At 51.8% G+C, this 16,217-nt stretch overlaps 4 protein-coding genes across 4 annotated transcripts; 2 read left to right on the top strand and 2 right to left on the bottom strand.

Annotated features, from left to right (window-relative positions):
• Positions 1–1,323: 1,323 nt before the first annotated feature.
• Positions 1,324–2,592, top strand: Z517_09854 (uncharacterized protein; the record flags this gene model as incomplete). The annotated part of the gene is made up of 1 exon (XM_013425762.1): positions 1,324–2,592. The coding sequence occupies one exon, from the start codon at positions 1,324–1,326 to the stop codon at positions 2,590–2,592; it is 1,269 nt and encodes a 422-aa protein (XP_013281216.1).
• Positions 2,593–2,682: 90 nt separating this feature from the next.
• Positions 2,683–4,394, bottom strand: Z517_09853 (uncharacterized protein; the record flags this gene model as incomplete). Its single annotated transcript, XM_013425761.1, has 4 exons — positions 2,683–3,228; positions 3,276–3,645; positions 3,694–3,747; positions 3,799–4,394. 4 exons carry the CDS (start codon positions 4,392–4,394, stop codon positions 2,683–2,685), a joined length of 1,566 nt encoding a protein of 521 aa, XP_013281215.1.
• Positions 4,395–10,721: 6,327 nt separating this feature from the next.
• On the top strand, positions 10,722–12,452 carry Z517_09852 (uncharacterized protein; the record flags this gene model as incomplete). The annotated part of the gene is made up of 1 exon (XM_013425760.1): positions 10,722–12,452. The coding sequence occupies one exon, from the start codon at positions 10,722–10,724 to the stop codon at positions 12,450–12,452; it is 1,731 nt and encodes a 576-aa protein (XP_013281214.1).
• A 1,362-nt stretch (positions 12,453–13,814) lies between these two features.
• Z517_09851 (uncharacterized protein) lies at positions 13,815–15,968 on the bottom strand (the record flags this gene model as incomplete). The annotated part of the gene is made up of 2 exons (XM_013425759.1): positions 13,815–13,852; positions 13,913–15,968. The coding sequence occupies 2 exons, from the start codon at positions 15,966–15,968 to the stop codon at positions 13,815–13,817; spliced, it is 2,094 nt and encodes a 697-aa protein (XP_013281213.1).
• Between the last annotated feature and the right edge of the window lie 249 nt (positions 15,969–16,217).

The raw sequence follows: 16,217 nt of genomic DNA, 5'->3' as shown, positions 1-16,217 counted from the left end.
GCCGTGCAAACAATTGTCCGAGACATGGAGATAATATAGAGGGTTGTCAATCTGATACTTGGGCAAAAGGAACCGGTGCAAGCGGGACCATTCAATGTCTATCATGATAGGTAGCAATCCCTCGGTGCTTTGACCCAGGATGGTAAAGACCGTGGGTGGTGGTTAGCACTCACCCAACTTAGGTGTCTGCCGCCGGTCATGGCCTAGACTGCAGAGATTTTGGTAACGGGTAGTGGCGTCACCCACAGCAAGGATGTTTTGAGTTCGGATGGTGAAGGACGGTTGATACGGGCGTTGATAGGTCCTAGGAATCTCCGAGCTAGACGCAACTTGGCTGAATAGGGGGCCTGACCTGGACTTGCAGGGCTTTGGGGATTCGCCTAGTATACCCTAGGATTGCCCCTCTGGCCAGACCCGCCGACGAACGGACACAACGGAATGAAGAATGGCTGACAGGGGTACCACAGGTATGTCTTCCAAGCTTGCCTCTATATGAGAGATGGCGACTAGCTCGTGGTGATGGTGGAACAGGCACAGGACGCATGGCGCTGCCGCTTTGAAATTGCCAGGAGACCGTAACACCTGGGTCCAGCTCGCCAGACATCGTTGTCCAAGAGAAGCATCAGTGTTGCCTCACTCTTGACTCCTCTATGGCCTGATTGCATCCCGAATGAATGATGATGATGAGAAACACGGTCAAGCGGGACTCTTTTGAGGTCACTGGGTTCGGTCCCTCCCACATCGATGTAGGCTTCTCTCATCTGTCATGTCACCATCTCGTCCACTCTCACTCGCGGACAGCTTAGACTGTCCACCTTCATATTTCGCGCCAAACACCATAGAATGGGTCCTCTATCAGCCTGAGCAAAATTTGCTTGCTGTCGGGGAAGGATGGAAGCTCCGAGAACAACAACCGAACGCATCCAGTCGTGCACGAAGTATGTTGCCATATGTGTTGTCCTTCTCTCAGTATACGAGTACAAACTCCGGAATGCACCAGTTGGTAGACCTCCAATCGGGCCGACTGAATTCTCCGAGTGATTCTCTCGTCATTCGCCGATGGGAAATTTGCTCGCTTGCCCGAAGACCCTGGGAACAAAAGTCCGTGTGCTGTCGGCATATGGTTCGATATCCAGCGAGCCAGATAGCATCGCTATAGTTCCGCTCTGGATCTGTTGAGCCAACAATCTCCTAAGGCTACGAGGCGTAAACCTCACAAGAACAGCCTCCGATCGATCTCTGTTCCTGAAACTTGAGCTTGAGTTGGTTTTGACCGGTCCAACAAGGCTTTCTAACGCGAACGTCGTTATAAATACAGGAAGGATGCCTTACATCATTGGGCTTAATAGTGGTTCCTCTTTCGACGGAATCGACGCTGTGCTGTGTAGTGTCGATATTGCCTCAGATGGCCATCCGAGTCGCCCAAGGTATATACACGGCATCTCGGAACCATTGCCAGAGGAGTTGCAGGCCGATATTTTGCGGGCTTTCTCCAATGATCTCCCAGTGTTTGACCTCTGCAGGCTAAACTATGCTGCAGGTGCTGCCTATGCCGAGATAACCAAGAAGTTGCTCGACAAAGTGGGAATGAGACCAGAAGATATTGATGTTGTCGGTTATGACGGCCAAACAGTCTACCAAGAGCCTCCCGACAGAGACAGGCAACGAGAATATGTTGCAAGCGCAAGCCAAAGCCTGATTGAGCGATGGACAAAGGGCGGATTTGCATGCGGTCTATTCATCGTCGAGTCAGGTGTTGTCACAGCTCTGACGAATATCACAACTGTCACCCAGTTCCGCCCGATTGACCATGCATTGGGAGGTTCAGGGGCTCCGCTCATGCAATACCTCGATTTCTGCTCATTCCGCAATGAAGGGCCCGTTGTTTCACTGAATATCGGTGGCATTGCCAATCTGCAGCTTGCTGCTGCAGAACGGCAGAAGATGATGGCATTCGACACTGGTCCGGGTAACGTTATGATAGACCATGTGATGAAAGTTCGAGAAGGCAAGCCATATGATGCTGAGGGTGCATTGGCAGCCAGAGGCCAAGTGATTCCCACGCTTTTGGAGAGGCTTGAAGGTCACCAATTCTTCCTCCGGAATCCACCTCGTTCGGCATGGCGCCTGGACTTCGGGGGCCAGCATGTGGACACAATCCTGCACGATTACAGAACTGCATCGACCGAGGATCTGTTGTCGACTCTCACACTTTTCACGGCTAAGGCCATCGAGCGATCGCTGGTTGAATTCATTCTGCCCAAAGCGGCTGTAAAGACGGTCGTTGCCAGTGGAGGTGGTACCAAGAACGATACACTCATGAGGCACCTAAAGGGGATGCTGGCCCTACACGGTGTAGACCTTCGCGTCAGCGATGAATATGGGCTTCCTGCCCCATTCAAGGAAGCCATCAAGTTTGCAATCTTGGCATTTGCGTGCAAACAGGGGCTGGCCAACAATATTCCCGCGGCTGGCGGAGCCTCCTCCTTTGCTGTCCTGGGCAAACTGAGCTTGGCACCTAGACTAGCAAAAAACGGTGGTGTCATCTCAGAAAGTGACATCCGTCCGGGGGATGGATTGGATGAGAGCTGACCTGCTGGAGGAGTTGGCGATCAACACAATCGGGAAATACTCCCTGATGATGCCGGGATTCCGTATAAGTTAGATTAAAGTAACGAAGCGCTAGCTCTGATGGCCGACCTGGCTCTTGTGGCTCGCGACAGAGTAGACAGGTGAAGCCACACAGCCATTGCCCGTCCATGGAGTGGGTGGTGTACTCCTCTTAAAGTTTTGTCGAATGTTTCGAAGAATGTCCAACGATTCGCGAATATTGGCAGGCCTGTTCAAGCCTTTCTCAAGCACAACTTCGGCAAGGTCAAGTAAGTGATCCGGATCTCCATAGCCTTGTAGAAGGATTGAGATCGCCGATGTCTGAACCTGAAGGATGGTTGCATATGCGGCGACAAGGTGCTGGAGATTGCACCAACTCTCCAAATATTCGTGGCGGCCGGTTTGCTGTCTTCTTGAGTGCAGAAGAATAATCATGGTCGCGTTCTGCACGCAGTTGTGGCAAGACTCGAACACCCACGAATCCTGGATCGGATCGTATCCAGCAGGATCAGGGTTGGAGGAGTTGACCGCGTTTTCATATTTCACGTGCAGCACGTGGTACAATATAGGGCGATTGACAAGGAATATAGTTGCGTAGTATCGAAAACTCAACTCGTCCTGGAAACATGAGAATCGTGCGTGGCAGAAAAGGATTCTTGGCTTACCATGATGTGCGACATATCTTCGGAGGCCAAACAGAAGGAAGACGGGTGTCGAGGAAATCTCATAGTCAGGGGAAGGGTCCAGTACCACAGATCCAGACGCCGGGCAATATCGGTAACAACCGCCGCAACATGTCTTGGGCGGCAATAGGCTCGATCGATGTTGTACATGTGTTCTAGAATGGTGTTCATATAGGCCCTGAGCTGCAAGTGTGCCTGGAGCTCCCGCGAATGGTGATTCTCGACCGACGTCGCACTTAGTGCGTTCGTAAATACATTTGGAAAGGTGACTGCCATGTCTTGAGTGAGGGCAGTGACAATGATGGCATGCAGGCGCTCTGACGGTACTCCATCCACTTCGCTCAGGATATCGCTGGCCGACATTAGAACGCAACCAGAACGACGAACAGTTTGGGAATACCTTTCTAGGAGATAATACTGATATAGGCAAGCTTCATATTGGAGTTTGGCAGCACTGGAGACGTAGTCAGTGATGTACTTAACAAGCGTTCGAACGGACCCTTACAAGCCATCGTCAGGTTTAGGGGCGGTATTATAGACAAGGGGTTCAATATTTTGTAGGATGCCCAAGGCATGATATGGTCTTCCATACAAGTAGAGCAGCATGATGACAAACAAGAACCTGAAGGGCAGTGCCTGCGGGCTTTGGTGAGCTTGCACCACCCACATCTGTTGAAGAGCATGCCGGAAGGAGAGATCTGCTTTGTCACCCAGCACTATCTCCCTTGCAATGATGGCCATGTGTTTGAGAGCAATGGCTTGCACGAGGAGCTCCTCGATAGATTGCGTCTTGAAGGCGAGGATGACGTCGTGCCCGGGTGAAGCATATAAATGTCGATTAAACAAGTCGAGACACACTTCTTTCGCCAGTCCTCCAGACAAAAAGAGATGCCTAAGGACGAAAGGCAGATTGTTCATGATTGCAAACATGGACTCGATACCTTTGACCACCACGGAAGCAGAAATCTCTGCGGCAACTGAGGTTTCGAAACCTGCGCTAAAGAGACCTGTGTCGTTGTCGTCCACTCGGCCGACGTATTCAAGAGGCTCCAAACCGGGGATATCAAGGTTGAGCCGAAGGTTTGTCCAGTAGTTGAACATTTTGTGTGCGGCAGCGTGGTGGAACTGTGGCACTTGTGGCCAAAGCTTGATAACGGAAGTCTCTTGAGCAGGAGAAGCCGCAAGTGCACAATCTGTGCGACCATGGTCAAGGGCATGTAGCCGCGTCTCAATGTGTGTGAGACGAACCAGTAGAGATGCATCACTTGGGATTCGGGTCAGTGTAACAGTCCTCTCTTCAAGCAGCGATCGGCGAGGCTACCTACGTTTCCAGGCTGACCAAAGGAGGACGATAGACGCATTCCAGCTGCGTGGACACACAGTGGGAACATGAAGGACGGCCGCCATCACATCGAGACTTTCTCTTTCGACACGTGTCACAAGCCAACTCTGTCTTGTTGCGTTTTGGACGACTGTTGCGGTCCGGCACAGACTCTCGAGGCATCTTGGACACAAGACAAAAGGCAAAGGAAGCACGTTACAAGCCCGCTGGCAAAGAGGCGGCGTTTGCGGTCATATTTGGTCCTTTCGATCAGAAGGAAGCAGGGCTTGAGTGACAAGCATATAGCTGTTTGTAGGAATCGCAAGCGATTGCAGAGTCCAACAGCCAAAACGGGAGGTTAGTTGATGGTGCAGAGTGGATGGACGGGGAATGCCTGTCCGGCAGATGGTGCGAGGCTTCCGACCTGGGTCTCCAAACGGCCGAGATGTGAGGCAACCCGGGGTCATGGTGCTGGAAAGAGAGAGCATGGCGTGTCCATAATCGACGAGTGGATGGAAACGGGTAACTCTCGGCGAGTGCGAAGCCCTCTGGTGGGTGCGTGTCGTGCATGGTCGAGGTCGAAAGTTTCAAAATGGTGGGACGAGGCGCAGGGATTTTGTGATGCACCGTAGAATTGAGTGCAGTTTTACGATGGATCATTGCGCTAGCGCCACAAATCTGCCATGCTCCCTGCTCCATGCTTGCGCCATCCTGCGCCCTCATGCAACCTCCTCCCACATTCATCCACTTCACTGGTCATTGACACCCCTGCTCCAGTTGCTTTTCAATACATTTCACTACCTGTCACTTTCTGTCGTATCTGTTCCCCGCAAACCCTGGCTCTTCCTTGTGCTCGATGTATCGTTCATCACTGAAGGTAGGGCGGCCGAGCTCTCGTGTTCTGGAATCATGCGCCCAATTGTTTGAGTTTGTTCCAAAGCCATCTGAACTGCGTTAGCCTGACACCAGTTCCTTGCATGCCTTCCCAGTCCTGGTAGCACCATCGGCGAGCATACCCGCGCCATTGAGATTTTCAATTGATGATTGTCCTAACGATTCTCGGTCAGTGACATTTGATCGTCTGTTAGTGCGGTCTAGACCAACCTTATCATCAGACAGAATAACATTTCGGCCTCCTCCGTGCGTAAACTCAAGGTGTCTCCAGTTTGACGCCAGAGGGTCAAGACTGAGAGGCAGCAGTAGTGCGGTGCCAAATTAACGGGACGCCTAGTGCGGGTCAATCATTGGAATGAAGTGTCACACTTACATAAGTGACACCACAGCTTGCAGAGATCAACACGAAAGAATGTGGTGCAATAAGAGGGGCCTTGGTCGTTGTTTCACCATCAATCGCCACTATTTCCCTGCTTTCCGGACTGGGATTCAAGACCTAATACTGAATTCGGGGTCGGTCTAGATCAGACATCACATCAACCTGAGCTCTTTACGTGCCAAAAAGAGTGCCGATGTTGGAACAACTCTGGGCAGGAATATGCAGACGATGTTGCATCGCTGGTATTTCCCGGAAAACACGGACGACACGAAACCGAAGAAGCCACTCAGAAAACCGGGATACCTAAAGACAAGGGGGTGTAGGTATCAATTCCGATTATATCCCCTTGCATGAAGCCGAGAACACCTTCAATTAGGTAATGGGCGAGGCGAGTATTTCTGGATCCGAGCCCTTTCTCGGTCCACGGATGGGTCGTACTTCTCGCCCAGCCACACATGGCCCTAGGGCGGTCGCTTTCAACTATAGCTGACGGAGCTCAACTCAGTGTTCTACAAGGTATATTGAGTTTTCGAATATGTCGTTCCCATATTCGAAGTAAAAGTTGGCTGTCCCTTTTTGTGGTACTATTACGACCCAGTGATGCATCTGCGAGTCAAGTTGATCCGGATACCGACTGTGCTACCTTCCGCACGATTCAAGCGATCATTATTGATAGAAAATTGCCACCTTGAAGAGGCATTCATGCTGATCCTGACCTGACTCTTGGTGGCACGAGGCGGGTGAGTGAGTATGGTCAAATTTGCACAAGATTGACCGCAGGGGTCGACCAGCTAGCCGCGCCACATTCTTGCGGCCCCGGTGTTTCGTTATGATGCCCATGCTACTCTCTGAGTCTGGCTATCTCCATCCAGTTCCTTCGAATCAGCAACGAATCTACAAAAGATTCATCCTCGTGGCCTGTATGGTCGAATGGAGCTTTAGGCCGTAGAGAATCCTTGAGATACACCCGATGCTCTTGATTATCGGTCGACCTACGTACCAAGCGCAACTTTTGCAGCTGAGAACAATACCTTTGGGTCGAAGAATGACCGCGGGAATTCCAAGGGGTGATATTGAAATGTCGACGTCGAAGTTGATGCCACTTGCAATGAAAACACAACACCGTCCATACAGAGACTGAACTTTCTTGCACAAGTTTCCAGAGTGGTGCCAACACGACTGGATGGCATCTCATCCATATCTGAGTCGGTCAATAGTATCGAGGTGTCCCCAGCACTTGATATGTACACTCGATGCGAAAAGCGCGGGGGGTAGGTCAAACAGGAAATAGTGAATTGAGGACATCTGTCAACAGATATGCGAGCACAGTTGTCGTTGTCCTCGTCCCGACGGTATCACCCGGACCCCTATACCCCGATGTTAGTATTGGCTCTGGGGTCGATCTTGAGGGTGACGCAGCTGAGTCTCGTGGTCGTGCCCAAGATTGAATTTGGAATCATCAACTACTACAAAGATCCTCAAAGGAAAGGGCACATGCATATCCCGCCATTTTGGACATGTCCTCTATGGATTCCTTCAGGATGCTAGTCTCGGGATGAACAGGGAGTTGTTCAAGCCGCGGGCGAGTCTCTCCCTTGTCTACATGTTCCTCCTGTTTCTCATCTTACTTGGAGATTTACGGAGCAGTTGAGAAGTGTCGCTGGGAGATTTTTCGACCAGACTATGAGCCATAATGATCAAGGACCGCCTCTGAGCCCCAAGATTTCACTTTTGTACGCTTTTCAAGTAATCCTGACACTCACATGTACAGAGTTTTCCTACCACTATGCGACGTTGATGCTTCGTGTGCTGGACTGATAAGATAAGATGGGCATGCACAAAGTCCCGATACTTGTAGTCGCTCATTCGGCACCGACCCGCCGAGTTCCCCACTAAATACCTGCATATACCTCGGCACCACAATATAGACAGAACATATATTAGAGTCGCCAAAATTGCCCTGAAATCAGGGCGGTGGCATGGTGTAATGGTCAGCATGTATCGTTGTGGTTTGCGCCTGTCGCTCGTTCAACGAGTTGACGCTGAAGGCGTGTCCAGCTCCGATCCGATCCCGGTTCGATTCGTACGTTTACCTGCCATAATATTTCTAGAGGAAAATAATTCTAACAGTTCGCAGCGGGTGCCGCCACATTCAGGCGGATAGCGTCCTTTTTTTTTTTTTCTTTCCTTGTACTTGTATGTCACTTTTAGATGAAGTAACTTGGCTACGTAGCTTTATAGGGTAGGTATCTAGTACCAACCTCACAATTTTATTACTTTTTAGTTTGTGCGTGGGTGTGTAGTGAACTACGGAGGTGAGGGTCGAGTCTCACTGCAAAAACGTAACTGACTCACTCCTCGAACCTATCTGCTCGAAGCACACGAACGAGAATCGAATCAAATCTTGCAATGCGACCTCTTATTCTACAGTGCTGGTACAGCTGCCTGGGATATTTTTTCACCACGACAAGTCCCCCAAGCCCATGGACCTAGACCACTACCTCCAGGTAGATCTAAGTAGACGGGGTTGTCTACGCCACAGCTTCTTTCCTCCCTTATATTTGTTTCTGCTGCGCTCGCCATCCTCGAGGGTATATATACTATGGCTGTCCAACCCGGCATGGAGCTTGTTCTTTGCTTTGCAGCCGAGAGATTTGTGGGTGTTCTCGTGAGCCTTGCTCCGCTCACGCATATGACTTGGTTATGGCCCATTAAGTCCTCGAGAAGATTCTTGCCTGCATACATGTCTTGCTTGTACTTGTACGTCGTAGGAATGGAGGTCGGCTGCTCTACGGGGACATGGTTCGTCCACAAGGGTCAAAGGAAGATTCCTGGGGAAGGCCAAGGACATGTGCGACAAGTCAGTCGGATTGAGGCGGTTCTTTAGTTGACTCGATTGATGAAAAGGCACGAAAAGGGGTTTGGATCCTTGAACTCTCCGATTTTTTCTTCAGAGGTGTGTAGTGTGAATCTTTACGACTGGGTGAGAGGACATGGTCGCGTCTTGTTGACACTGTAAGTCGTCTTCAAAGGTGGGGGAAACGATTGATACCGGACCTAGTCTATGTACCTAGAGGGTCAGAAAGCAGTCGAGAGGCAATTCACATTCACTGAAGACGTTGAAGTGAGAAAACTCAATGGTATAGTTTCTGGGTCGTGAAGGAGGGATCGATGACTGCGTGCAAATCTGTGAGACTTGGCAGGTAGATCAAGACCTCGGGTCCCCACCAGTGTCAATGGTTTCGATCCAACTATTAAGCGGTGTTGGTCCCTCACGCTGCATCCCGAGAAGAGACAGACGGAACACCCCTGGAATAGCCCAAAATATGCAGCATCTCCCCAACAGAGACTACCCAGGAACAAGCACCTTACAGCTTCTGCATCTGTTGGCCGTGCGCAGAATCTTGGAACAGGATGGGAAACGACATCATCGAACACTGCAAGCCAGATCCTACGTAGTCCGGAAGAGATGAAACAGATTATTAACCAGGGCCCCAACATCAAGGACCACCCAAGGACTTCTCCCCCTCAAGAGGGCCAGCCCAGGGCGAGTCGGTCCCGAGCGGGAGGTGCCATTTCTGGTGCCAAATAATTGGTGCCCAGCAAACCTTGTCGCAGAAAGACCAGCGCAACTCTCTTTTAGCCCTCATACGACAAGGGCGTGACTTGCGATCATGGAACTCGTTCAGGTCATGCCCGTCTTTGTTTGTGTGGCTTCACGCATCTGGGTTACTCATCTTTCCTTGAACCAGGGAGTTGACGAGGATCTGGCAAGAGGAGCTTATGTCAATCGCTCTTATCCAGCACCAAGGGGATGTCTCACCAAGGGACCTGAGCCACGAGTGGTGCTTAGTGATTTTTCCCAACTCTGCCCGAAGCTGGGACCAGTCGGCGGCGCTGGCCGGATGGGAGACATCCTATTGGTTGTCTATATGCCTCGATTCGACGCTTTGTCTCCGAATGGGGATAACGTCGACCCTGTCTCTGAGATCTGCAGTGCGGGGGAAAATCTGTTCCACAGCTTGCCGCAAGCCTGAGACATGGACTTTGTGGCACAGAGAGAGGACGAGCACTGGAGAGGAGATGGTTTTGCAGGACTCGCGCATTGAAGCCTATCTCATCACTAGCCGCCATTCACGCTGACCCGCCATGTGGACGCCATGAGGAAAGCGAGAGGCGTAAGTGTCTCAACAACCAAAAAAAAAATCAAATCTGTAACCATGAGGTTGTTGACACCGATAAGGGGGTTCTGGATGCAGTCTACCGCAAAAAGAGCACGAGAAGAGCCAATCGCTTGACGTGCGGCCAAACGTTTGCGAGGCCAGGTACCATCCGGGAGAATGTGCGCGAAGCAGGCGAGCCACAGAAAAAGCATGTGCTGTACAGGGGGTCGTGAGATGCAGAACAATGAGAGAGAGTGCAGCGACGCGCAGTGAGACGAAGCCACATTGGGAAACCATGGATTGGCGATGACGTTGTGTGCTGGCCTCTGAATGGCTCTGCTTTATCCAATTTGTCCCAACCAGATGCCAGACAAAATCGCGCACGGCGATACGTCGGCGGAGAAATGTCGGCTCACCAGATGCGGAAAAATCATATGGGATGACTTCAAACCGCAGGCGCAGCCTTGCTTTGCCCGCCCAGTCCATTGAAGTATATATGACTCCAGCATGTCCGCCCTTTGCCGCTGGTCTCGCTGTTGCTATTATAGCATTGAGACACGATTCAATTGCACTGTACGCAAAAAGTACCACCATATCAATCACTTACCACAATAGGGCAAGAAGTAAACACACCCTCTGACCCTCACACACACTAAACACCCTCTACCACAATGTCTCGACAAGTCACGCGGGAGAATCCTCCCGAGGGCCCTCACAGCCCTGAACTCGCACAACACCAGACTCTCAACCTCCAGCTTCTCCGCACAGAGACCCGACAAACTCTAGCAGAGCGTGGCATCTCAGAAACGCCTCCTCCCCTCGATCCCAACTATCCCGAGCTCGGCCGTCCCGAGCAGCCCATCTTCCCCGAAGAATACACGCTCGAGACAGAAACCGGTCTCGTACCCCAGCAGACCCTCGAGCAGATCCGATCGAGAGTCACAACGGTAGCTTCACGGCGGCGGACGCGTGCCAGCACACCCTCAGAGCCGGACCTCGAAAAGCAAGGGGTCGAAGAGCCGGTCGAGTTCGTCACCTTCAAAATCAACGACCCCGACAACCCGCACAACTGGTCGCGGCTTTTTCGGTGGTACATTACCATCGCCGCGTCGTCTCTGGTCGTCTGCGTCGCATTCGGCTCGTCGGTGGTTACGGGTGGCTTGGGCCTCATTGAGGACAGGTACAACGTCTCGCTCGAAGTCGCCATCTTGACCTGCTCCATCATGGTCTGCGGTTTTGCCGTGGGCCCTCTGTTGTGGAGTCCCCTGTCTGAGATCATCGGCCGACAACCCGTCTACATCATTTCGCTCTTCCTGTACACTATCTTCAACATTCCGTGCGCGCTGTCGCCCAACATCGGCGGTCTGCTGGTCTCACGATTCTTGTGCGGTGTCTTTTCCAGCTCCGGCCTTTCTCTTGCCGGCGGCACCATCGCGGATATCTGGAACATTGAAGAGCGAGGTATGGCCATCGCCTACTTTGCCGCGGCACCATACGCAGGCCCTGTCATTGGTCCCATCGTGTCAGGCTGGATCAACATCGGCTCAGGACGGCTAAACCTGTTGTTCTGGGTCAATCTGGGCTACGCGGGCTTCATGCTAGTGGTGATGGGACTGATCCCGGAGACATATGCGCCAGTGATCCTCAAGCGTCGGGCGGCTCGATTGCGCAAGGAGACAGGCGACCCGAACATCATCACCGAGCAGGAGAAGACGAAGCTGACGCTGAAGGAGGTGGTCAAGACATCGCTGGTGCGACCCATCAACATGATTCTGACGGAGCCCGTGCTGGATCTGATGTGCATGTACATTGTGTTGATCTACGCGATGCTGTACGCCTTCTTCTTCGCATACCCGGTCATCTTTGGCGAGCTCTATGGGTACAACGACGGGGAGATTGGACTGATGTTCATCCCCATCATCATCGGGGCAGCGTTTGCCCTGGTAGCGACACCACAGTTTGAGAAGCAATTCAAGAAAATCTGCCATCTGCGCGATCCAACGGCCGAGGACCGTCTGATGGGCGCCATGGTCGGCGCGCCTTTTATCCCCATCTCGCTGTTCATCCTGGGCGCCACCTCGTACCGGGGTATCATCTGGGTCGGCCCCGCGTCGAGCGGCATCGCCTTTGGGTTCGGCATGGTGCTCTGCTACTACTCGGTCAACAACTACATCATCGACTCGTACCAGAAATACGCCGCCAGCGCGCTGGCCGCCAAGGTGTTTTTGCGGAGCGGTGGTGGCGCGGCCTTCCCACTCTTCACCACCCAGATGTACCACCGCCTTGGTCTGCAGTGGGCCAGCTGGCTGCTCGCCTTTATCGGCGTCGCCATGGTTCTCATTCCATTTTCGTTTTATTACTTTGGCGCCAAGATCCGCGCAAAGTTCAACAAGGGAGAATGAAGAATTCGGGCTTGAACACCCGGGGTCCTCTTCATCAAAAGACCTTACCTGATAGAAATGTTGTTCGAGCTAAAAAAGGGGGAGTTCCAAAGCGACATTGCCGATTGCTTCTTTTTTTTTTTTGCTGGGAAATTCTGTCACCCCCTTTTCCTGGGTGGATGCGCATGGGAGAGCAGGGCATAGAAGGAAGAGAAGTGTGGGCGTTTACTCAGCCTAAGCTGAGGTCATGTCAGCCTCTCAAGTCAGATCAGATCAGCCCAGATCAGGACAAAAGCGAGCTGCATTTGCAGAAAATGGCGTTTTCATTGGGGAACTCGGACAAGGGAAGGAAGGATGATTGATTGATTATTCTTGTTGCCCAGAAATGGGTGATCTCTGAAGGGCATGCGCATGTGATGTCTCGGACATGTTATATCTGAGACCCTGTGGGCCTGTCATGTGACTGTTTACATAAGCGATATGTGTATTAATATACAAGTTCATACCTATCTACACATAACCCTCCACCCTCGTGCCCTTGTATCCACGTACACTATTAAGCCTATATCGAGTACGAGAACAAGTCCAAGACCGCGACGCTGCCTGAATCTTCATCTACATCTATATCAGTTGGTCTTGTCTTTATGAGACCTTTGATTGGCACATTGTCTCGGAAGGGGGCTGGACTGAGCCGACCGGAGCTGGCCTACAAGTACCAGGCAATTCTCTGTCTTGCTGGTATATCATATCATATCGTATCATGCATGTCATTCTTCTCTTGTCTTCACTTCCACATGTTGATGTTGAAGTAGCAGTAGCAATTAGCAACCACCATAATCCTTCGAATGAAAGATGGCCACAGTAATAACCTGTTTCATACCCATCAAATGCCCATCTTTCCACCCACCGTCCAGAGAAGATATCCATCCAATTAATTTGATTTCATCGTCAGCTCTCCCTCTCTCTGTCTGATGTGATGATTCCCTCTGACATTTTTTTTTATTTCTGACCATGCATGATTAACCCATCACATCACGTCACATCACATCTCTCTTTTGAGTTTTTGTTTTGTGTCCAGCCTCGCTATGCTTTGAAATGCCGACATCATGCGTCTGCCCTCTCGCGTTTCGCTTCGTTTGAAATAAAAATGTCTCTTTTCTCTTTCTCTCCCCTCGTACATTAGCCAGGCTGATCGTGGTCCGTAAAAAAGCAAGCAATCCAGGGGTACGCCGTTCGCCTGCTTTGCCCCTAGACACAGTACAGGGCCAGCCCACGCAGTGGCCGATGTTGATGCGAATGACAAGTCTCCCAGCCATAATGTGGATTATATCCCAAAATATTGGTGGATCCCCGCGGTATGCTGGTGCTTGTTTGTGTCCCATCTCAAAAGATCCCAAATTTCTTCTTCTTTTCTCCTTCTGCTAGTATCCACGTTAGTGTTGCAAGTCTTCAGTGGCCGAAGGAAAAAGAGACTCTCTCACCTTGAGGTCCAATATTCCCCGTGCTCTTACTGGTGGTCAACGCTGTCTTCTTGCTAGCTGCCGCCGTGAGAGGATCTGCTCCTGCGCCGGCTGCCCGGATGGCGGCAATGCGATGTTTGGCCCTCTCTTCCCCTTGATCCGCCGCACGAACGTACCAGACGTTCGCCTCGAGCGGGTCACGGCGACATCCAATGCCCATCTCAGTGAAATAGCCAACAGTGTACTGCGCCTTGGCCAAGCCCTGTTCAGCTGCTTTTTTGGCCCATTCATAAGCTTCGGCCTCGTCTTTCTCCAGGACGTTGGGAACGCCCACCATGTACCATGCACACAGCGCCATTTGTGACAGTGCATGGCCACGTTCAGCCGCTCCGGTGTAGAAATGGATGCTGAGAGCCGGGTCTCGAGGGCAGTTCAGCTGTCCATATTCATATGCTTCGCCGAGTCGGTAGTTCGCTTCGACGTGCCCTAAATCGGCTGCTTTTGTGTATAGTTGGGCAGCGTACGCCTCGTCTTTGAACACATCCGGACCGAAGCCTGTCTCGTGGAGGCATCCCAGGTCAAAAGGAGCTTGGTTGTACTGGAAATCGGCAGATTCTGCCGCCCGCTTCAGCCATCTCACACCTTCTCGATATCGCTTAGTCAACCCCATGTCGCCCGTTAGACATGCTCGTCCTAGCCGAAGCATGGCACCGGGATGGTTCTTGCTTGCAGCATGTTGGTAAAACTGAACCGCTTTTGCTGCATCCACCCGTGACCCCCAACCGAACTCGTAACATAATGCCGTGCGGTACCCGGCCTCGGCATGACCGTGTTTAGATGCCGCCAGAAATAGTGGGAACGCACGCTCCCAGTCTTCTTTGCCCTTGTTGAATAGCCCCGAAGCGTACCCGTCTGCGAGGTAGTACTGGGCAAAGGGGTATGATCGGTCTGCCAGTTTTTGCAGAATATGCTTTGCCTCCTTTAGGAGATCCTCGCGCACCGATGTATGTGATTTCTCAGAATGTGCCGCATCCGACACTGTGTCAGACTCTAAACCCTCTTCTTGCGCCGCGCTGATCATGAAAATTGCAAATTCGTATTGCACAGCAGGGTCCTGGGTCTTTTTAACGTTTGCTCGATACATGTCCAGTGTTTTCCTCGTTGACATCAATGAGGCATTGGCTCCGACAACCGACCGGAGACCTGAGTTCACCAGATTCTCTGCTCCGCTCGGCGCAGGTTGGGGATATGGGACATTCAGAAGATCGACGTAAGAGAGTGGCCGCGTATCGGGTGACCTAGAGCCGCGCGAGACAGGTCGACCGGCGGGAGAGGCATGTGGTGAGTTGGTCCGCCCGCGGAAGTCGGATGTGCTCGAGAATCCCGAATCAGGTCTTTGCATGCTTCTGCCATAGATGCTATTGCGAACGCTGTCTCCTCCAGAACCGTCAGTGGCAACGGTTAACCTCGAGGCTCGCTTGTTCAACGCTGACATTTCGGCATCCTCTGCCCACTGGTGGTGATACCGTAATGGCTCCGAAGTGGCAGCAGGGATGTCTGACTCAATGGCAGAGGTTGACGCGTGCCGCATGGACTTCTTTTGAAACGGTGTCAATTCGATGCCGTCCCTCGAAGACAAATTTTCTGAAGAAACTCTTCGATGGTCAGCAACCACTGGCTCGCCATCTCCAGGTCGTCCTCGAAACATTGCCTGAGGTGTCGGTGAGAGCCTATTGGGATCGAGGTGCAAGGACGGCTGAGGAGTCAGTGTCCTATTTGGTGCCACAGGATCAGGAGTTCTGGACATGGCGGTTTCGGGAGGATGAATTTGCACTCCGGCAGCAGCATCTGCGAGAGCGTGTACATCGTCTGTTGGTCTTGTGTCCGCTGGAGACATGGATATCGAAGGATAGCTCATCTGTCTCGACTGAGAACTACCTTGCTTGAATGTAGACATATGTACATTTCCCCGCTCTTCCATAGGTTCCATGATCCGAGGACTCTCGCTTCGCAGAGGAGGAGAGTAGATGGCAGGTGGGGGAGTCGGAGGGAGAGGGTGGCTCGCTAGTTCAGCCATCTTGACGCAGAGGAGAGTGTCCTAGAATACCGACATCTGGAGGAGATTCGTGGAATGGGAAGTGAGGGAAGGTTGGCTCAAGGAGGATAGTTTCGTTCGCCGGACAACTGAACAGATGGTTGCAGAGTCAAAAAAGAGCCAGCTGGCGAGACTCTGGAATGTGAATTTCCCGACCGTAATAAAAACGAAAGCAACAGGGGGCTTGATCTCCTGGAGGGCCCGCGCTGAAGAGGTCTTAGAAGGAATGCT

Source organism: Fonsecaea pedrosoi (assembly GCF_000835455.1).
Source record: "Fonsecaea pedrosoi CBS 271.37 unplaced genomic scaffold supercont1.6, whole genome shotgun sequence".
Lineage (NCBI taxonomy): Eukaryota > Fungi > Ascomycota > Eurotiomycetes > Chaetothyriales > Herpotrichiellaceae > Fonsecaea > Fonsecaea pedrosoi.
This window is presented reverse-complemented; position numbering and strand designations above follow the sequence as displayed.